Source organism: Drosophila albomicans, chromosome 2R (assembly GCF_009650485.2).
Source record: "Drosophila albomicans strain 15112-1751.03 chromosome 2R, ASM965048v2, whole genome shotgun sequence".
Taxonomy (NCBI): domain Eukaryota; kingdom Metazoa; phylum Arthropoda; class Insecta; order Diptera; family Drosophilidae; genus Drosophila; species Drosophila albomicans.
The window spans coordinates 31,607,781-31,629,328 of NC_047631.2; the positions used below are offsets into that span (position 1 = coordinate 31,607,781).

At 40.7% G+C, this 21,548-nt stretch overlaps 6 protein-coding genes across 7 annotated transcripts in view; 1 reads left to right on the forward strand and 5 right to left on the reverse strand.

Moving 5' to 3' along the window:
* Positions 1–2,803: 2,803 nt before the first annotated feature.
* Positions 2,804–9,723, reverse strand: LOC117573995 (uncharacterized). Its single transcript, XM_034257543.2, has 4 exons — positions 8,348–9,723; positions 8,045–8,287; positions 7,524–7,980; positions 2,804–7,466 (listed from the first exon to the last, which is right to left on the reverse strand). Exons 1-4 carry the CDS (start codon positions 9,163–9,165, stop codon positions 4,800–4,802), a joined length of 4,185 nt encoding a protein of 1,394 aa, XP_034113434.1. The 5' UTR covers positions 9,166–9,723; the 3' UTR covers positions 2,804–4,799.
* A 437-nt stretch (positions 9,724–10,160) lies between these two features.
* Positions 10,161–11,826, forward strand: LOC117575411 (zinc finger protein 14 homolog). Its single transcript, XM_034259591.2, has 4 exons — positions 10,161–10,417; positions 10,497–11,191; positions 11,255–11,389; positions 11,452–11,826. Exons 1-4 carry the CDS (start codon positions 10,274–10,276, stop codon positions 11,747–11,749), a joined length of 1,272 nt encoding a protein of 423 aa, XP_034115482.1. The 5' UTR covers positions 10,161–10,273; the 3' UTR covers positions 11,750–11,826.
* Positions 11,827–11,913: 87 nt separating this feature from the next.
* Positions 11,914–13,867, reverse strand: LOC117575410 (cytochrome P450 CYP12A2-like). The gene is made up of 5 exons (XM_034259590.2): positions 13,768–13,867; positions 13,322–13,704; positions 13,151–13,267; positions 12,628–13,066; positions 11,914–12,566 (listed from the first exon to the last, which is right to left on the reverse strand). The coding sequence occupies exons 1-5, from the start codon at positions 13,822–13,824 to the stop codon at positions 11,964–11,966; spliced, it is 1,599 nt and encodes a 532-aa protein (XP_034115481.1). The 5' UTR covers positions 13,825–13,867; the 3' UTR covers positions 11,914–11,963.
* Positions 13,868–14,783: 916 nt separating this feature from the next.
* LOC117574878 (cytochrome P450 CYP12A2-like) lies at positions 14,784–16,594 on the reverse strand. Its single transcript, XM_034258908.2, has 5 exons — positions 16,538–16,594; positions 16,108–16,478; positions 15,942–16,058; positions 15,445–15,883; positions 14,784–15,386 (listed from the first exon to the last, which is right to left on the reverse strand). The coding sequence occupies exons 1-5, from the start codon at positions 16,592–16,594 to the stop codon at positions 14,784–14,786; spliced, it is 1,587 nt and encodes a 528-aa protein (XP_034114799.1).
* Positions 16,595–17,125: 531 nt separating this feature from the next.
* On the reverse strand, positions 17,126–18,914 carry LOC117573867 (probable cytochrome P450 12a5, mitochondrial). Its single transcript, XM_034257344.2, has 4 exons — positions 18,858–18,914; positions 18,404–18,795; positions 18,231–18,347; positions 17,126–18,167 (listed from the first exon to the last, which is right to left on the reverse strand). Exons 1-4 carry the CDS (start codon positions 18,912–18,914, stop codon positions 17,126–17,128), a joined length of 1,608 nt encoding a protein of 535 aa, XP_034113235.1.
* A 764-nt stretch (positions 18,915–19,678) lies between these two features.
* The window catches only part of LOC117573864 (serine-rich adhesin for platelets), a 38,446-nt gene continuing 36,576 nt past the window's right edge, over positions 19,679–21,548 (reverse strand). For both annotated transcript variants that reach the window (XM_034257339.2, XM_034257336.2), the window contains exons 7-8: positions 20,708–21,483; positions 19,679–20,646 (exon numbers count right to left, since the gene is read on the reverse strand). In XM_034257339.2, the coding sequence (XP_034113230.1) occupies positions 20,232–20,646; positions 20,708–21,483 (1,191 nt within the window). In that variant the 3' untranslated portion in view covers positions 19,679–20,231. The remainder of the gene's footprint in view (positions 20,647–20,707; positions 21,484–21,548) is intronic.

A 21,548-nucleotide genomic window follows, 5' to 3' on the forward strand; every position in this document is an offset into this window, starting at 1 on the left:
AAAACCGAAAAAACCAAATTGAAAATTGTAAAAACTAACAAATAACAAAAAGTATTCAACAAGCTTGGCAATAATACAAACTTATTCATAAAACGGTTAAATAAACTTAACTTTGAAGGCCTCAAAAAAGTGTAGCATACTTTTAAGCGCAAACAAGCCAAAAAGTATGCTATGTTTATTATGACATCGAGGGTATATAAACAAATACTTATATATGTATATGGTACTTATAAAGCTGTGCTTTAACGTAAAACAAAACAATTACTGAAAATGACGAAAAATGTTACTTTAACCATAATCTAAACAAAAATGCAGAAAGCAAGAGAAGCAGCAGGCAGCAGAACAACAACAAATAACCTTATTAATTAATGAATTTTCCACCTCAGCGAAATAACAACAACAATTTTATATATATTATATACATAAAGAATATAGCAGTAGCAGCATATACAACATATATATACATAGATATATATACATACATCTACTATATATAAATATGTGTGCCCGGAGAGTTCGGCAAAAAAAAAGCTACAGAATGGAAATTGGGAGGGAGATTTTGTGGCGAAAGCGTTTGGCGGAATTTGGGGGCGTTAAAATGACGAAGAAGAAGAAGTGAAATATCAGGAAACCAATTAAACAGTAAACAAACAAATAAAAATGATTTACAAGCATTTAACAACAAACATAATAATAAATAATAACAAAAATATTTAGCAAACATACATATATAAAAATATACGTAAACCATATTAAACATAAACAAAAAAGTAAACATAAATAATATATATATATATAGTATATACATACCATATATGAAGCAGCAAGAGAAAATAAATAAATAATAATTCAATGAAAACACAATAAGACACATAGCAATTTAATTGGATTTTCAAATGTGCTATTAGCGTAGTTTAACAATAATACGAGTAAATAAATAAAATGAAAGGCGCATAAATGATTTTTATACGTATACAAATGTATTATACTATATTTAACAATATTATACAGAGTCGAAGGGCTTGAGGAAAATCACAACCACAACAACAACAACAACAAATGGAAAAACATTGTATAAACTATAATTAGAATAGCCCCGAAAAAAACAAACAACCACGAATCAGTTGTAGCAAATGGAATATTATTTGGCGCTATTTAAATCGAATGTAAAATGCATATAAAACAAAATAGTTAAATTTACATAAAGAATATAATTATAAATATAAATGAAAATGAAAATGAAGAAAAATGCAAACGCAAAAAAAAAACATAAAAGTATTTAAATGAAATATAAGTAAAGGCAACTAATTAATAATGACATTAAACAACAAGCACACGCATATTACAATTAACGGTATTATTATGTATATTTAAAAAATATTTATTGCATATTAATATTATTATTTTAAACTTAAAAGTTTAATAAAAAACACAAAAAATTAAAACTGCTTTTCTTATTGCATTCTGAATTTCTTGTGAGGCCTCAAAAGGTGGGTAGGTGATGTCCTTGAATATCCTTGATCCTTAAATCCTACAATGTTTGTTTATTTAGATCCATTTAATGCACACAATAATATCAAGTTCTGTTTAAATTAAAAAATATATACCAAAGTTATGAGTAATATTAGCTAAAGGATATTCTTTACATAGCTCTTCTTCTTCTATATCCGTTCAAACTTGATAAACATTTGTGTTTTTGTACTCATAAGCAACATTTCTATCGATTGTCATTCAAAAATTTTAAAAATTCAACAAAATTTTTTTTTGAAAATTTTTTAAGGGGGAGGCATTGAAAATTTGTTAAAAACTCCAAAAATCGACTGTAACTCCGCCATTTGAAGGACTAGAACAATGTCCTTTGGCACGCAGATAGTACTTATCCTCAAACTTTGAAATGTGAAGTCAAAAGGACGAAAGTCCTTACAGGAGCCGAGATAAAAGGACTTTTTCCTATAGAGAAAATAAGCAATAACTCAGCCGTATCCTTGCGTATCCTGGCCGGCCATATGTCAAACAACTTCTATTGTCAAGGACTATCAATTGGCCAAAGGACATTCAAATCGTCCTTGTAGTTTTCGAGATATCCAGGACTTTGTGTTTTTCGACCAATTTTTCAAGCTCTCACACTGAAAAATTTCAAGTCCATGATCCTTAGATGACCCCATAGTTTTTTGATGCCAATCGATGGAGTTTATTATTGTGAGTATAGCAAAACAAGTCCTTTTAAAATCTGCAAGGATATGGCCGAGCTATGAGCATTACAAAATTCGTCCTTGAATTACAAATTAGGCTATAACTCAGCCGTTTAAAGGACGAGGTTGATGTCCTTTGGCATGCAGATAGTATTTATGATTCTTAAACAGAATAAGCAACCCAAAGGACGAAAGTCCTTAAAGGACCTGAAATAGGCATTTTTCTCTTTTTGCATAGAAAAAACGTTCTTATTCTGTTGTATCCTTGAGTATCCTGGGGAATTTTGTGTCGCCTCGACAAGACTATAACAACAAAATAAATACAGAGTATTCCATAGTCGATCATCGCCAAGTTTGGCGTTAATTGAATACACATGAGTTGTTTCTTTTTTATAGGTTTTTTATTGACTTTAATTGTTTTCTGTATTTCATTCAAATATCTTATAAAAAGTACAGTTTGGTTCGTTTATCTTTATCATTACTCATGTAAGTATGTAACTATTGTGTGTATATTGTTGTTTTCCATTTGTTTATCAAAGTGTTCCCGGTGAAAATATCGTATGTACTCGTACTTCTAGATGGGGAGGAAGTCTATGCTATCAATCTATTTGTTTTTGTTTTATTTTGTATTTTTAAAGCGGTAACAGTTGGATGTAAGGGACGTGCATATCGACTTACTATAGTTACAGATACACATAATCCTAGATACAGATACAATATGGATAATATTTAGTTGACTGTTGTGGATTTATCTATTGTGTGGTTTGATGGTTATTGAGTTCTGACTACTTAATATGCGAATAATCGTTTGAATCTGAGGTCGATACTCGTAACAAATTCAATTGTTTCCCTAGTTGTAGCTTTGTGTATTGTAAATGAGTGTATAATTTGTATATAATTATTTATATAGCTAACTCATCATCATCATCATCGTATTAATGCCTTTGTATGTGTATAATTTTATGGTATATGGTATATGTATATAATTGTTTTACAATAAAGCCTGAGGCACATTTACGATTTATGTATTCATTTGTTTTACAATTGTTTTTTTTTTTGTTGTTTTGTTTGAATATTTTTATGTTTTGTTCTGTGTTTGAATTTTACTTTGTTTTACAAACAAATTAACAATTAAAGTTGTATCTCGGTCTGTGTTCAATTCTTGATTTACTTAAATGAAATGCTGAAGTCTAACTTTGTTCAAAGTCGTAGAAACCTATAACATACTTGAATATATAAACTGAAGAGGTTGATTGTGGGGGGGGGGACATTGTTGGTAAGCATATCAATATAAAAGTAAAAGTAAAAGTAAGAGTTATCGAATAATAGAACGGTGAATTATTGTAGTACATTAATAATTAAACCTAGAGAACTAGACACAATAAAAGAGCGGCTGATAGCTCTTATCGTGCGTTTCCATTATCATTAAACAAAACACTTTCAATAACAAACAAACACTTAATTCTAATTAAAGACCGACCATCAAGACTATGGCTTAGTGATAGACATTGTGTAGAAAAATATAACAATTGAATAGAAGAAGGAAAGTTAGGAGAAATACATTAGATATAGATAGTATAGATAGATTAGTTAATAAAATCGAAAGATACGTGTTGACAATAAGATTTGATAACAGAATTCTACACACAATTACGACACACTTGTTGTTTTTTGTTTGATAATTGTTACAGAACAAGTTGCATGTTTGTTCAGGCCCTCTTAACAATTTTCTTTTTCTTCTCCTTGACTTTGTACCTTAGAACTATTATGTATAGTTTTTCTTTTTCCTTTTTTTTAAAGGGGGGGTTGTAAAACAATGTTGTGCCCCAAATGGGGGACCATTTAAAATGTTACATTTACATTCCATTATATTTTATATATAGTTATGTGTGTATATGTATAATTGTTTTTAAAACCGCTGCACGTTGAATTCATTCAGACTTTAAGTTCGTTTCATTTGTAAGGTTCTTTTACTATATCTTTTTTTTGTTTGTTTGTTTGTTTTCGTTCTCAAATCGAGGGTCAACAGTAAAAACTATGCAACTAGACACAAAAAAATGGCAAACAACATTTGCCAATTTTCTGGTTTCTTCATTCATAATGCTTAATAACAATATGCAGTATACACTGTATCTCGCCAGACATCATTACAAATACTACATCGATACATACATATATAACAAGGGCCTGAGGGATGCTTGATGATTGGTTGAGGAAGGTCTCAAGGACATGCAAAAACACGCGACATTCAACTGCCTACATTTTTTCTTTTGTTTTCTAATGTTTTTTGGACATTTTTGAAACCAATTGGAGCTTACTTTAAATATTATTATTAGAGAGGAAGTTAGGCTTGTGCTGATAATTGCGAAGAGAGAGCTCATTGCAGGAGACATCGTTTAAAGGTACGCGTAATTGAACACAACAATTATTATTGTTAGGTAGACACAGATTCTAATCTACAGACAGACAGACAGACAGATCAACTTATAGCTTGTCCACATGCTGCAGCAGACATTCAACGACCTGCTCCTCTGTTTCTGGCTGCGTTGTGGCTGCTGTATCTTCTGTTTTCTCTGCCTGCGTTTGAGCTTTCTCTTCGTGCAAATTCTACAAATTATCGAGCATATCGACCGCTCCAATCATGGCCTCCACATCGCTGCTATGCGGCGGCGCATCATCGATCAGCGTATCCGTGCTGAGAGCGAGGACAGCATCCGCTCCAAAAGCGGCGACAGCTGGCGAAGGCAGACTATCGATGGTGTTGCCATTGATCAGAAAATCGCGATGCAACTCGACGGGACTGTAACGAAAGCAGGGCGTCGTTATGGGCGTTGTTGGCATCGATTTCGATATGTCCATCGCTGTACGCGAGCTATACGATTGACCACCATAGCCACCCACGGCGCTGGAGGTCCAATTGAAGGCGGGCGAGATGTTGAAGAACCCGCTGGCCGCATTGCAGCTGCCATTGGTGGTGTTGAGGCTGTTGCTGTTGCAGCCCTGTTGCTGCGATTGCTGATGAGGCAGCGGTGTCGAGGGCACCGAGCGGGACACTATTCCTCCCGCTGCACTGCCTGCGCTGCTATAGCCGCTGGAGGAGCCAGCCGATGAGCTGCACGTTGTGGTTGTTTGGATGCCAGTGAACTTGCTGTTAAAGTTCGGTGAAATAAGTGCGCTCACATCCACATCGTCGTACAGTAGACTCGTGGAGACATCGACATCGCCACCGCCCAGCTTCGACTGCTGACTGTTGCTGTTCTCCGAGAAGAGCACATCTTTCACAATGCTGGTCACAACCACATGACTCATCTGCGAATTGTAGCTGGTTGCGGGTGATTGGTTGCTGCTGCTGCGTTGCAGTTGCGACAACGGCACCGATTGCGAACGTTGCGTTTCATTTAGCTCGATGTTTGCGCCACTCAATGCCAGACTTGTTTCCAAATCCATCGAGTTTTGATTGACCAACAGATCGACGTTGTTATTGATGCTGCTGCTGTTGTTGTTGTTGCTGCCGCTGTTGCCGTCGCCAAACTGGTTGTTGCCATTGAATGACCAATTGGCGCCCATGCACTGCTGCAACAGCGATGGACTCGGTGGTGCCGAGGCCGAACTGCTGCTGGGATAACTATATACATAGTTGCGTCTGCGTCGATGTCCAGCGCCAATCATTGGATCTCCGTTGCCGTTGTTGTCAAAGTCCAGCGACTGTTGTTTGGTTAGCAGATTGGAGCGATGTCGCATGCGGGTTAATCCTGGACTTGCAAAACAGTTTTGTTGTCCAGTTGTGGTTGCTGATGTTGCTGCTGCTCCTGCGGTCGGATTGCTGCTGTTTGTGTTGGGGGAAATGGGCAGAAAAATGCAGTTTTTGTTGTTGCCATTGCTCGAGGCATTTGTTAGACTGATTTTGCGTTTGTTGCTGTTGTTTGTGTTTGGTGTGTTGTTGTTGTTGTTGTTGCTGCTGCCGCGCAGCTGCTGATGTTGTTGCTGTTGTTGTTGTTGATGCTTTCGTGACATTAGTGCCAGAGACGCTGAGGCAGAACCCACAACATTTGCCGCCGCTGTCGCCACAGTTGCTGTTGTTGACAATGGCATCGAACGACGCATCTGCTGCAACTGTTGCTGTTGTTGTTGCTGCTGCAGCTGTTGGTGTTGCTGCTGCTGCTGTGGCTGCAGATGATGTTGCATCGTTGTTGCCGTTGCCGCCGCTGTGGCGGATCGTGCATTGGCCGCTGTCGCTGCCATGGCCATTGCATTGCTTAATGCAGTGGCCGCAGCAGTTCCAGCTTGTGGATTTCTGTGTTGTTCTGCTTGAGCATCTAAGGAATTCAGTTGTTTTTCCTCAGCGTCTCCTATCGGAAAATATTGAAGCAGCTCGGTATCTGGCCCCTCGGAATTCTCCTCCTCATCATCGCCGGGCAGAAAATAATCATCCAGCTCATGTTTGTCCATATTGCAAATGCTGATGACACGTTCCCGTGGCAATCCCAGATTCTCCGGCAAATCGGAGTCCTCTGCTGCTGCCGCCAATGCGGCTGCATTCTCTGCCATTATGCGCTTGGCACGCAGCAACATCATGTTGCGCGAGGCGACCTTCGGTGTGCTGCTGTTCGTGTCTAGGCTACTCGACGGGCTCACTGAGCTCTGATGATTCAACTGTGCGGGTGGACCCATCGTCAACGGCGCCACAGTTGCTGCAGCATTCTCAGGCGGAGGCTGGGCAGGCGGCGGTGGCGTTGCTGCCGTTGTGGTAATCACTGGAGGCACAAGCATGGTGTTGCTGGTGCTGCCGCTACTCGGTGAATTGGCCCAGAAGCCTTTGGTCTGTTGGGCTTTCAGCACTTTTTTGCAAAAGATGTTGCTGGTGTTGTACTCCTCAGTATCGGCCTCATCCTTGATGATCATTCCACTGGGCGATAATGGCGACTGTTGCGACGCCTGCTCCGTTTGCACCTCCATTAGCTTGGGCGTCAGATTGCGCACAGCATTGCTGCGCTGATCGGTGGCCAGATTCATAGGCAGCACTTGCTGTTGTTGCTGCTGCGGTGGTGGCTGTTGCTGTTGTTGTGGTTGCAGCTGCTTGATTGATGTATAGCCACCGGGCGAGTCTATAATCTCCTGCTTGATCTTTAATAACTGTTCCGTTTTGTGTTCATCGCTGGCTGCCTCCTGACTGCTGCCCGCATCCTGTGCGGCATTTGGTTGATTGCAACTCGATTCCGAAGATGTTGAGCCTTTGCGCTTCTTTTTGCGTCGCTTCTTCAACGGTCCCATGTCCTACAAAAAATACAAAGTATAAGTAAAGTTTAACAATTAAATACATCAACAGATTACCGCCAGCAGACGCTTCTCCTTGGGCTCACGAGGCGTGTATTTCTTGGGTGCCAAACCGCCCATAATCGCTGCATTGTTGGTCTTGATGCGTGTGGCCAATTCAGCAACGCTCTCCAGCTTCGTGTTGAGCAGTTTTTCGGCCCAATTGCGCACCACATCCCAGGAGCCATCGTTCTCTGTGCCAGCTCCCAAGCTGCCTGCTGCGCTGGGCGATCTGTTTAACTGCTGCGCTGCACTGGCTTCATTGAACTCTGCCTCATCCAGTGGTTCATCCTTGCACAACTGCGGCAGTTGTGGTGGCGTCAATTTGGTGGTCTTCCGCATGGCCGCATAGCAGTAACGAGAATTACCACGCGTGCCCAAGCGACGAGGACGCACGCCAGGAAACACTTGCTTCATAACCTTGCCAAAGTCCGCCGTTGACAGCGGTTTGATGCTCAGGCGTTCGCAGTAGGCGCTGCAATCAGATAAACAACAATGAAATACAACTCATCTTAAATGCTTATTAGCTTGATGCTTACATGTAATCATTGTAAACGTCCTGCTTTGGTATGGACACCTGAGCATCGTGCTCCAGATGGGAACGCACCCAATTGATGGTATGATTAATCTCAGAACGCGTGCCCAGCGGATTTTGTGGTTGTCTCAAAGGATCTGTGTCTGCGCTTTCGCCAGGCAAACGCAAATAGAGAAAGAGTTTCTCAATGGGCTTTAAGCCCGACACGCTCTCTAAGATCTGGGCAATTTGCAGCTTAGCAGCGTCACTGCAACAAAGGAAGATTGTTTAAATATCTTGTATGGTTTTTAATGGTCTATTTACTCACTCGAGACTGGCTTCGATGACCTGCTGCACTCGTCGCATCTTCTCATCATCATTAGACAAAGCGCTCATCACATTCTCCGCAATGGTGGCATTGATTGCGCCGCTGGGTGCTACAGTTGGTGCCGCTGCAGCTCCAGCTTCACTGGGATGCGGATGTGCTGGTGGAGGATGCCTTGCCACTGTTGTTGATGTTGCAGCTGCTGGTGACACTGCTGCATTTGCAGCAGCATTTGCGTTCATTGCATGCATGATTTTGCCCAGATCTAAATTGGCATTGCTCAAATTAAAGGCATTGACAAACGCCAGATTACCAGCAGCTGAAGCCGCCACAAAGGGATTCGGCGTAAGAACTGAAGTGGCGCCTGCGGATGCAGCTGAACCAGGCGAAGGCGTTGGCGTCATATTTGGAAACACGGGCGGCACAAAACCACCACTAGGAGCAGGTACATTTGTGGTTGTGGAGGAGGGCGACACCTGCGCCGCTTGCAGGTGTGGCTGATGCAGTGGCGATGATGCCACTATGGTTAAAGGTGATGATTTTGCGGGTAGCGTATGCGGATGCATGTGAAGCGGTGGCGCCTGAAAGCGTCCAGAGGTGTATGTGGGAATGTCCGTGTGAATTGGTCCCGTGGGTGGCGGTGGCACCGCAATGGGAATGCCATATGGACTAGTTGAAGTTGCCTCATATATGGAATTGCTACTTGAATTGGGATTTGGATTGGGTTGCTGATGTTTTGTTGGGCTTCCTGCTGCCCCCGCCGCTGCTGCTGATTTCGTCGTCCACTGCGCACCACTAAGCTGGCCATGCTTTTCGGACATGTTAGCAGGCTAGGCTAAGGCCACCAGCAACCACAGCTGTGTTGCTCCTCCACCACAGCACAGCACAGCACTCTTATAAGACTTTCTAATTTGCACGTCACTTGTGATTTTCGTTTTGTTTTGTGTCTTGTTATTCTTTCCACTTGTTATTATTGCTCTCGATTCGCTTGCAAGTTCAAAGCTTACGCACTAATACGAAATTATACGCTGACGACGCGACGCGTGTGCTTTAGGAGATGAAGATTGCGAAGTCGATAACTGGCGCGACGGACATTTTGGCGACGACGGAAGATACGACGGATGTGAACGACGACGACGACAACGACAACGCAAGATAATAAACCATTTTCGCTGCGCTGCTAAGCGAGTGTAAAGCACGCACACGCCGTCAACGCCACGATGAAAATTCCCGTTTGCTTTTGTTGTAATTCCAATACGCGCACCCTATTTTCTAATAAGATAATTACAAAATAAATTGGAATAATCCATTTTTCGCGGAGATAAGAGCCTCCGTTCCTTCTGCGTCTCGAAAAATACACACGCTGTGTGACCAAATTTCGAAGCTATGTAATGTGCTAAATGTACTAAGAGCACACAATTGTAAACACTGTGTTGCACTTCGATAATTTTGTAGAGGCTTGGTACGCTGTTCACATAAGACATGCGGCTCGCACCCTAGATTTTGAGAAAAATAGCGATCAATTTATAATTTGTAGAGAAAAAAATTGCCATTGAAGTTGTAATATGTACATATTATATTTTTGCAGTTGGTAGTTTACTACGGAAGAAGTCTGCTTTTTAAATTGTGTATTTTATTTGTATATACAAAATAAATGTTAAAATACATCGGATAAGTGGTAATAAAGTAAACATTTAAAATTGATTAACGTTTATACAGTGCGGCAATTATTTAAACTATCCAACTCGTTCTAATCATTAATCATTAAATAAATGTTATCAATATGTGTTATCGATAACAAAGTAGTAGTCGTTATCGCTACTCAGGAAAAATGGCGATTTATTAAGACGACAGACGCTTTACCTTTACACAACACAGACAGCAATTTTAACACTAAAATACTGTTCTAGACAGAAAATTAAACAAAAAATGCGCGGCGAACTTGGAACAAATATTTGCCGAGTGTGCCTGGAACCCAACCAGCGCTTACAAAGGATTGATGAATCACGTGAGGAAGGCGAGGAGACACCTAATGAAATGCTTATACAGCTTCTGGGCATTTCATTCAGTAAGGTAAGTTTTAATAATGCAATGTAAATTGTAGTAAAGTTTCAAAAATTATATCATTATTATCACTAATTGCTTACTATAGTTAAATGGCAAAGAACAAATTCCCGATGGAATTTGCAAGCAATGCAAAGTGGAGCTCAACATGGCATTTCAGTTTCGTGAGAAGGCGCTACGCAAGCAAGCAGAAATCGAAGAATATTGCCGCGAACTCGGACTATTGGACGATGGCGACGATTACCTGGTTAAGGAAGAACAGCATCATCATCAGCAAGCCGAGGACGAAGAAATGAATGAATTTGTGATTAACGAAACACCCTGTGGTGAAGCTGAGGCCGATGATGGTGCACAAAATGATGAGTATCTGGAAGTAGATGGCACGCATGAGCAGCAGGAAGTCATCACCGATGACATCGAGTACTTGGAGGATAACTATACCATTGAAATGAATCCGGAACACGAGGATGTTGTGCTTGAAGCCAAATACGATGACACTGCCACAACTTCGGATATTAAACTGCGTCGTGGGCGCACACGCTTGGGCTTAAATGTGCTGAAAGCAGATCATGAGGTCCAACAGACTTATGAGATATCTACGGCAAACGCAGATATGAAACCACGACGAAGGCGAGTACGTGCTGGTCTGAATTCGTTGCGCACTTCGGATGGCACAGAGAAGGGCGGTTACGTCTGTGATGTTTGTGGCAATTTCTATGAGAAGCGTGGACGAATGATGGAGCATCGTCGACGCCACGATGCAGTTTATCAATACCAGTGCGAGTAAGTTTTTGCTGACTAAATTATGAGATACAAGAACATAAAATTCTTTATTATTCATTATAGACTCTGTGATGCCAAGTTCCAAGTGCGAGAACAGTTGCGCAAACACATGTATTCGCATACGGGCAGCAAACCCTTTAAGTGCAGCTACTGCAGTCGCCAGTTCTTTTACGAGAGCGTACTGAAGTCGCACGAAAAGTAAGTATGGTTAACTGATTTTGTATTCTGTCTCTTATCAATTCTGTTCATTTCTGCTTCAGTGTGCATCGTGGCATCAAACCTTATGTATGCAAGGTCTGTGACAAGGCATTTGCCTACGCTCATTCACTGACCAAACACGAGCTGATACACTCGGACATCAAGCTGTATCGATGCGATTATTGCCAAAAGGATTTCCGATTGTTACATCATATGCGACAGCACGAGGAGACCAAGTGTCATCAGAATGCGGTGATGCTGGCCGAAACACTTAAATACGAACGCGAAGAGCAAGAAGTGGAGCTGCTTGCCGTGGAGGATGTTAAGTTTCGATTGTCCCAGCAAAATATGATCGCATAGTAATTTCTTGGAGCATCACAAACAATATCCATATTTTACTCTTAAGTAGTGCTGCATTATAAAATTATAAAATCAAACCTAATCTTTTAGGTAAACTATGCAACATAATTTTGTTCGATTCGTTTTAATTATAACCTAATCATAAGGTCAGTGAAGGTAATAAAACTATGCTACTAATCATAATATAATTCTGACAAAAATAGCTTTATAGTTTTTAGTATTCCACATCCATAAATTTGAATTGAAGCGGAATGTTTGGCACACTTATAAGCTGACTTTTGAAAGCTTTCTCTGTCGAGTGATTAAACTCAATATAAAAATTTCGAATAAGTCGCGCAATACCCAGCTCCAATTCCATTTCGACAATTCTTTTGCCAATGCACATGCGTGGCCCAAAGCCAAAGGGCAAATAGATGAAAGGATTGCTTGGTTTCAGTGCATTTGGACACTTGCTCTCAGTGCTTTGCTCTTTTGTCTGGCGAAGCCAACGCTCTGGAAGAAACTCTTTGCTCCTGGGAAAGTATTGGTCATCCATATGTAGGCCTTGGGATGTCATTATAACCGCCGTTTCTTTTGGTATCTGATAACCATTTAGCACTATATCTGATTTGATGACACGGCTGTTGCCGGGAATCAAGGGAAAAAAGCGCAGTGACTCCTTGATGCAGGCCCGCAAATATGGCATATTGTTTATAGAGGCTTCTGTGAAATCGGAGTCCTTATTGGGCAGAATGCGGAGCACTTCTTCACGTAGTTTTGCTTGCTTTTCGGGGTTTTTGGCTATGGATAAGAGACAGCCGGTAACAGCGCTTGTTGTCTAGAGTAAAAGAACATCAGTTTTGAATTCATTATTATTAAATAAGCAGTGTGAATCATACCGTATCCACGCCAGCCATGATCATGTCCATGGCCATCACAGTGGCAATCTTCTTGTCGATTTTTAACAGCTTCTCCAACACACTCTTTTCGTGCTCTGGCTTTTCTGTAGGATCGTGCTTCAAACGCTCGAGAGCTTCGTTGACAAAGTTCCCACTCACTTCCTGGATGTTGTCCAAGGCTTGCATAGCCCGCTTAAATTGCGGCGATGGTAAGAATCGCCAGAAAGATGGTCTTAGTTCAATTTTAGCTGCCAAGGCAAAATATTGATTGATGCTATCAAACAGTTTCCTCAACTGAGGATCATTGCGATTCTTATTTATCAGTCCCAACTGTTTATCCAGGGCCACTACTGAAACAGATTCCAATGTCCATCGATTGATTTCCTCCTCAAAATTCTCAGGCACTTCGAAGGTGTGGCGATCTCTGATTTCACGAATTCTTTTAAAGGTATAGAATTACATTTGCAATATGATTATAGTTAATCATTTATTTATAATCATGTAAATAAAGTATTTAACTTACCGCTGAATGAATTCCTTGTTGACGTTCGACAACTTTTGGTAATAAAGTCGCACAATTTTCGGTTGCATCATGACTGGATTGACTGTGAAGCGAAACTTGGCCCACATTTCACCATCTCTATAAGACAATACTTAATAGTTTGACATCAATAATTCTACTCTTTCTACTCACGTGGATATAATGCCCTCAATGCCCTGGTAAAAGTCCTTGCGATACTGGCTGCGATGAAAATCCATTATAGACTTACCCTGTCGCTCTGGCCAAGGTCCTTCAACTCGTACGACTTGCTCGAAGTGAGCCGGATCATTTGTAAGGAGATACTCTTCTTTGCCTAAAATGCCCGGCACTCTGTACAGCGTACCAAGACGTTTATGCAGATCCAACATGACGTAGGGAAACTCCTTCTTATAGTATCTTCCACCTGGCAGCATATAAAGCAGGAACTGCGCCTTACTCACTTTGGGTATCGTATTATATGGTCTTGGTCGTTGACATTCCGATGCCGCTTCAATTTTCCCTGCACTCGCGGTACTTGCAACACATATTTGTTGACGCTAAACAATAACAATAAACAAATAAATGATTGTAATCTGAAGTGTAATAAACAAACTTCGAACCTGTTGCAGTGGTAAAATTTGTAGCAATTGTCGAAGTTTAGCTTGTCGACCAAACATTCTGCCTTTGTGTCTAATTTGGAACTGAGCGCTGAGTTATTCAACTGTAAAGTTATTATGGTCTTGTCAGAGATTCATTAAAAGAGAGCGAGAGAAAGGTAAAGTGTTTATACCCGCTACCCATAGGGTAGAAGGGTATTATAACTTTGTGCCGGCAGGAAATGTATGTAATAGGTAGAACGAGGCGTCTCCGACCCTATAAAGTATATATATTCTTGATCAGCGTCAACAGCCGAGACGATATAGCCATGTCCGTCTGTCCGTCTGTGTGTCTGTCCGTCTGTCCGTATGAACACCTAGATCTCAGAGACTATAAGAGATAGAGCTATAATTTTTTTTCGACAGCATTTGTTATGTTTGCACGCAGATCAAGTTTGTTTCAAATTTTTGCCACGCCCACTTCCGCCCCGTAAATCAAAAAAATCGAATAACAAGCGTAAATTTAAAGCTAGAATTTTAGTATATACAATAATTACTATAGTAGTTATGATTCCTGAAAATTTAGTTGCGATCAGATAAAAATTGTGGAAGTTATTAAAGAAATACTTTTGTATGGGCAAAAACGCCTACTTACTAGGGGTCTGAGTTGCTTTGGCCGACAATCTGGCACATTGTGCCGTCTATGGTATATTTTGAATGGTGTGCTGTATCGATATACCAAACATACCATTTGGTATATTTTTAGTATTTTTTAGTATTTTCGGTATATTTTGAAAATAATACCAATATTTTGGCCTTATTAAAAATGGGTAGCGGGTATCTCACAGTCGAGCACACTCGACTGTAACTTTCTTACTTGTTTTTTTTTGTGATTACGAGAGAGTTCCAAACTTGTTCTAAATGTAAATACAAAAAAAGAAGATAACACATGGACGATGAAATACTCTTTCTTTTGTGACTTAGATTTTCAAAGTAATAAACAAATTTATTTTAACTCTATTTTATTATACTATCATCTTTTAGTATTCCACATCTGCAAACTTAAATTTCAACGGAATGTTTGGTACATTTATAATTAAACTTTTAAATGGTTTCTCCGTTGGGTGATTAAACTCGATATAAAAATTACGAACAAGTCGAGCAATGCCCAACTCCAGTTCCATCTCGACAATCCGTCTACCGATACACATGCGAGGTCCATATCCAAAGGGAAGGTAGCTAAATGGATTACTTGCTCTCATCGTATTTGGACATTTGCCACCCGCATATTTTTTATTATTCGATCGTAACCAACGCTCCGGTAGAAATTCCTTGCTTCTGGGATAGTTTTCGTCACTCATCGTAAGTCCATGGGATAGCATTATAATTGCAGTATCTTTGGGTATTTGATAACCATTAAGTACAATGTCCGATTTAATAATACGACTATTTGCTGAGAGTAGAGGATAATGACGCAGAGCTTCCTTAATGCAGGCTCGCAAATATGGCATATTCTTCATAGAGTCTTCTGTGAAATCGGAGTCCTTTTCAGGTAGTATACGCATCACTTCCTCTCTTAGTTTCGCTTGCTGATCCGGATTTTGTGCAAGGCACAACAGACAAGCTGCAAATGTGCTAGCAGTCTAGGAAGCAAAAATTGAGTAGGTAAACTCTGAAGTAAAATATGTCATTACGCCTTACCGTATCTACGCCCACCAACATCATGTCCATGGCCATTACTGTGGCAATCTTCTTATCAATCTTCAGTAGCTTTTCCAGCACACTCTTCTTATGTTCAGGTTTATTGAACGGTTCGCGCTCTAAGCGCTCCACAGCTTCATTCACATAGCCAACAGTCAGCTCCTGAATTGTGTCCAAAACCCGCATAGTTCTCTTGAATAATGGGGTGGATATATAACGCCAAGGTGAAGGCTTAAGTTCAATCTCAGAACCAAGAGCGAATACTTCAACGAGACTATCCAAGAGCTTCTTTGCTCGCGGATCATTGCGATTGTCTTTAAAGAGTCCCAACTGTTTATCCAAGGCAATCACTGAAACACACTCCAGAGTCAAGCGATTGATTTCGTCTTCAAAATTATGCGGTACTTCAAAGGTGCTGCTATCACGTATCTCTCGAATGCTTTAACATATAAAAGAGTATAGCTATTTTTAAGGAATTTTAAGATTAATAAGTTTACCGCTCAATAAATTCCTTGTGCACATTTGACATCTCTTGATAGTATAAACGAATAGTTTTAGGCTGCATCAGAATGGGATTGACAGTGTAGCGAAATTTTGACCAAGTTTGTCCCGTGCTGAAATGAGCAATTTTACTTCTGTAATTTATTAATTTGAATACCCTACGTGGAAACAAGTCCTTCAACGCCTTGATAAAAGTTCGCCTGGTGCTGGTTTCGGTGATAGTCTAATATTGACTTGGCTTGTCTTTCCGGAGAGGATCCTTCAGCCCGATAAACTTGCTCGAAGTGAGCTGGATCACTGCACACAAGATACTCCGCCTTGCCCATAATGCCTGGCAGTCTGTAGAGTGGTCCATGTCGGCGATGTAGATCCAACATCATGTCTGGAAACTCAATTTTCGCGTATCTTCCACCGGGGAGCATGTAGTACACAAAGTTCAATAGTCCCACTTTGGGAATTTGTTTAAACGGACGAGCTTGCTCCCATTCCGTAGGTTTAGTCCTTAATTCCGTTGAAACACATATTTGCCGCCGCTAATCGAAGGTATTTGTAACTATATACATATTTCGATATAGTAGAAATCTTTACGCACCTGCTGTATTCTTGTTGTTCTTAACAATTGTCGGAGCTTCGGGTGGGGTCCTAACATTCTGCCGTCGTGCTTAATTTTGAACTGCGTATAAAGCTAATCAACCTCAGAGTTTATAAGCTTGTTGCATGTGCTATTAATACGTTTAATTGCTTCTAAATATTGATACGATATAGTAAAAGATTTTAACTTACACTACACAGCAAGGACAAAATCTTAAGATACATTTTTGGGTGATCCTGATATATTGATGGTGATATTTCATATCTAATTTGCCTTTTTATTTTATATTGTAAGGTAAACTTTAATTTATACATCGATAAAATATGAATTAAATATTTTAAGGCCATCATGGTAAAGAATTAGTTTTTATAGCCATTTCACCCGTATCTTATCATTAAAAACATTTCAAAAGTGATATTAAACTGATTAGTAAAACTTTTATTTATCAACAAAGGCATATCAGCGATAGCTTATCAGAGAGATATAGCCGTAATGGTCAAACATATAATAAAAACATGTATTATCTTTTTACACTAGTGAGTATCTAATCTATATTTTATTGTCAAAACGCAAAAAAGTTGAATCAGCTCAGTTTTCTACATCGGTGAATTTGAATTTCAGAGGAATGCAAGGTACATTAATGAGCAGATTCTTGAACGGCTTCTCCATGGAGTAATTGTACTCGACATTATAGTTGCGAATAAGTCGAGCGATGCCCAACTCCAATTCCATTTCGACAATCCTTTTGCCAACGCACATGCGAGGACCAAAACCAAAGGGCAAGTAGGAGAAAGGATTGGTGGTTTTAAGGTCAACAGGACATTTGCCTTCGGTAGCTTCTGTCTTGGACTGGCGTAGCCAACGTTCGGGCAGATATTCCTTGCTCCTGGGATATAGACTGTCATCTTTATTGAAGCCAAGGAAGGACATTATCACAGCCGTTTCCTTTGGAATCTGATAACCATCTATAATCACATCCGACTTGGTCACTCGTATATTTCCCGAAGTCAAGGGATAAAAACGAAGAGCCTCCTTGATGCAAGCTCTCAAGTAGGGCACATTCTTCATGGAAGCTTCAGTGAAATCGGAATCCTTATTGGGTAAAACGCGCAGAACTTCTTCGCGCAGCTTTGCCTGCTTTTCAGGATTCTGGGCTAGACACAGCAGCACACCAGTGAAGGTCGTTGTGGTTGTATCCACGCCAGCCATCAGCATATCCATGGCCATGACAGTGGCCACCTTTTTGTCAATCTTCAGCAGTTTTTCCAGTACACTCTGCTCATGTTCTGGTTTGTTGGATGGCTCGCGTTCCAAGCGCTCCAAAGCTTCGTTTACGTAGCTGACAGTAACTTCCTGGATATTGTCAAGGATTCTCATCATTTTCTTGAAACCGGGTGTGGGAATATACCGCCACAATGAAGGTTTGATTTCAATATCAGCAGCAAGAGCAAAGAAATCGGTCAGATTCTCGAAGAGCAGCTTGGCGCGTGGATTATCGCGATTTGTGTTGATCAAACCCAATTGCTTATCCAGAGCAATCACAGAAACTGATTCCAGTGTCCAGCGATTGATTTCCTCTTCAAAGGTATCGGGAACCTCAAAGGTTGTGCTGTCGCGTATATCTCGAATGCTTTTTAAGGAAAAGAAATAAATAAGATATATTTTAAAGAACTAAATATATGTTTTCATTTACCGCTGAATAAATTCCTTGTTCACATTCGACATCTTTTGGTAATATAGACGCACTGTTTTGGGCTGCATCATGACGGGATTGACTGCGGATCGGAACTTTGACCATACTTCTGCTTGACTGTAAAATATTCATTTAACAACTTCTCTTAAGTGGAAGATTTTATAGTTACTTACGTGGCTATGAGGCCTTCAACGCCCTGGTAGAAATCCTTTTGATACTTATTGCGGTGATAATCCACGATCGCGCTGCCCTGTCGCTCTGGCCAAGGTCCTTCAACGCGGAAAACGCGCTCGAAATGACTCGCATCGTTAGATACAAGCATCTCATCCTTTCCCATGATGCCCGGCAGTCTATAGAGAGTGCCTTTGCGCTTTGTCAGATCACCCATGATACTGTCAAATTCCTTTTTGTAGTACTTCCCACCGGGCAGCATGTTGCCCACAAAGTACGCCAGGCTCACCTTGGGTATAGCTTTATAGGGGCGTGCCTCATCCCACTCCACTCGCTTCGACTCGGTTGCCTCTGTTTCTGCAACATTGACACTGGCAGCACTCGTTTGTTGCCGCTGCTCAATATAAATGCGTAGTCCAATAATTGTATGTATATCAAGTAGATATTGAAACAAACCTGTTGTATTGCTGTGACTCGTATCAGAGGTCGAAATTTGGCGTGTTGAACAAACATTTTGATTGCGTACTCGCTGGGAGACTGAGCGCAGAGCTGGCGAACTTCGCCGTTTATATGGTCAACGAACAAGCTTTTTTAATTTGAGTGTTTACTATTGATACGACTGTGAGAGATACGCAGAGCGAGTCAGAGAGCGGATGAGATCGATGGTTAATTGCTGTCAGCATGACACGCCAAATGATAACAATGTTTGTGTGGACGCTCAGCGAGTAAAAGCTTTGCGATATTAACGGAATAAATATTAAAGCTTTTCATTAATACTCTCTATATTTTGTTAAATATTGAAATATTGAATACTCTTTGTAAATTAAATTTAATTAAATAAATTATTTAAAAAATAAGCTCTACATTGTGCGCAAAGTTTTCAATTTGAAGTTTATATAGATAATATTTTATCAAACAGTAATTGTTACTATATTGCTTTAACTACTTTGTATGGTAGAGTATAACTTTTGTGATTCACATAGTACGTAGTAAAGATAGTAAACATTATAGCGAAAAACCTTATCAAACCAAAACAGGCGATTTGTTATTCTGATATTTCTGCTGCGCGGCAAACTGTATTGACAAGCTAATAAACTCTGTTTAGTTTCAATAAATGTATATAATATAATATGTATATGTATTTATATATTTTTGATTAGTTAATCTCTCGCTCTTGTGCTCTGATCTCTTTCTCAGCAATCTTCAGTGAGAATAATTCATTTTTAAATGTTGATTGAAGTTGATTTAAAAATTTACTAATATTTCATACAAAGTAATTAAGAATTTTCCATTTTATTTATTTGCATATTGATAGATGTACAGTACATTGTAAGCTTATGTATGGATATTCAAACAAACACCAATGTTTTTTATTCTTTACAAACCGAAGTTGACTTTCAAATTATTTGTAGTTCTCAACGGTTGTTGTGTAATAAGTAATAAGTAATGTATAAATAGCTGCATATAGAGTAACTAACATTTAAGAATAAACTAGAATTAATTAAAGTTTCACTGCTGACAGAATTATTGCTGCATATTTCTCATATTTTTTTACAAGACAATTTCCGCGCGTTGTTCGAGTTTGGCACGCTGGGGCAAAGAAGTGTACAAAGTAAGGGCTAAAGGCATTGTCGGATCGTCTTCGTAGTTTTTATCGTAATTGCAAATAGATTTGATCTCTCGACGTATAGTATAATATAATATATGTATCTAGATATGGAACTCTTGCAAGTTCGGGCGTATATCAACTAAACTAATCAAAGGACTAAAAGCATATGATAAACTTGTATAATAAATATTATTTAGCTTTGCTCGTAATTAAGTTATACATTATTCATGTTGCTGTTGTTGTTGCTGCTGCTGTTGATAGCTGCACACTATCTTGGCTGCATCGTTCATCATCTTGGCCGTGGAGCGTACCAGGAACATCAGATGACACTCGTCGTAGACTGTTAGTTCGACTCGGGTGCGCACCAGTCCATGGAGTACTGTGGCTCGTTCTAGATCTAGCCAACGTTGCAGTGCCAGCTCACGTTCCTTGGTGACGCCGGTCAGCGCTACATCCGAGGGACCCCAGAGCACAAACTCCAGCACGGACTTGGCCTTGGACAGCGACTCGGCGCGTTCCTGTTGAAGTATGTCGGCTAAAATGGGCGTGATCTTTGTGGCGGGCAGCATGTCGGTCAGAGCGCCGTGAGCGCACTTGCAGAGCGTGCCCATGGGCTCATCGTCATCGTTGTTGTTGCTGCAATAAGTAGTAGAGTTAGTTAACTGACAACCGTAGTTATTTATTATGCTGGACTTACCCTTGCAGCACGCAGAGACGCGCTTGTGCATCCTTGTTGTCCATGTCCTTGGACAGCACCACATTGGACAGACTCAGCGGCGTCTCCTCGATGGCCTTGGCCTGTAGATTCTTCATGCCATTGACCAGCTGCAGCATTATGAATGCCACCTCTCGCGTCATCACATCATCAAAGGCAGGCATGGGACTGGGTGTGTTGTTTGTGCTCTCCTCGCCACCATTGACAGCTGCATTGATGGACGACGTCGACTCTTCGTTCAATGTGCTCAGATTCTGCACTGAGACCACATTGCGCAATGCATTGCTAGCGCCCGCCTCCTTCAGGCCACTCAGATTTGGTATTGAGCCGCGGAAATTGAAGTTGCTCTTGTCCAGCACCTGAGACTTGCCCTTGAGTATGGCGCCAATCGATTGCAATGTCTCCAGCTGTAGCCTGGGCAGCACTGAGATGGTTGCCTGCAGCAGTGTCACCTCTGTGGTGGGCATCAATGGCAGCTGGTAGCTGGGCACCAGATCGCAAAACTCGGTAATCGGATTGAGCACATCGCTAACGCCGCCTGTCAATTGGCTCAGTTCGCCACCGACGCCGGCCAGCTGATTGCAATCGGCCGAGAGGGCCAAGGTAACTGGCGATGTGGTCCAGAGTGCAGCATGGAAGGCCTTCTTGCCCACCACAAAGGCCTGGGCGCCGTCCAGTATGCTAAAGTCCTCGAAACGCAAGTTAATGGCATTGGCCAGCGGTCGCAAAGCGGCGGGCACAACTGGCGTTTGTTGTAGCTATTTGTAGAGGGAGTTAAGGATTAGCTGAGCTTGTTTTGTGTGGAGTATTTTTAAGAGTACTC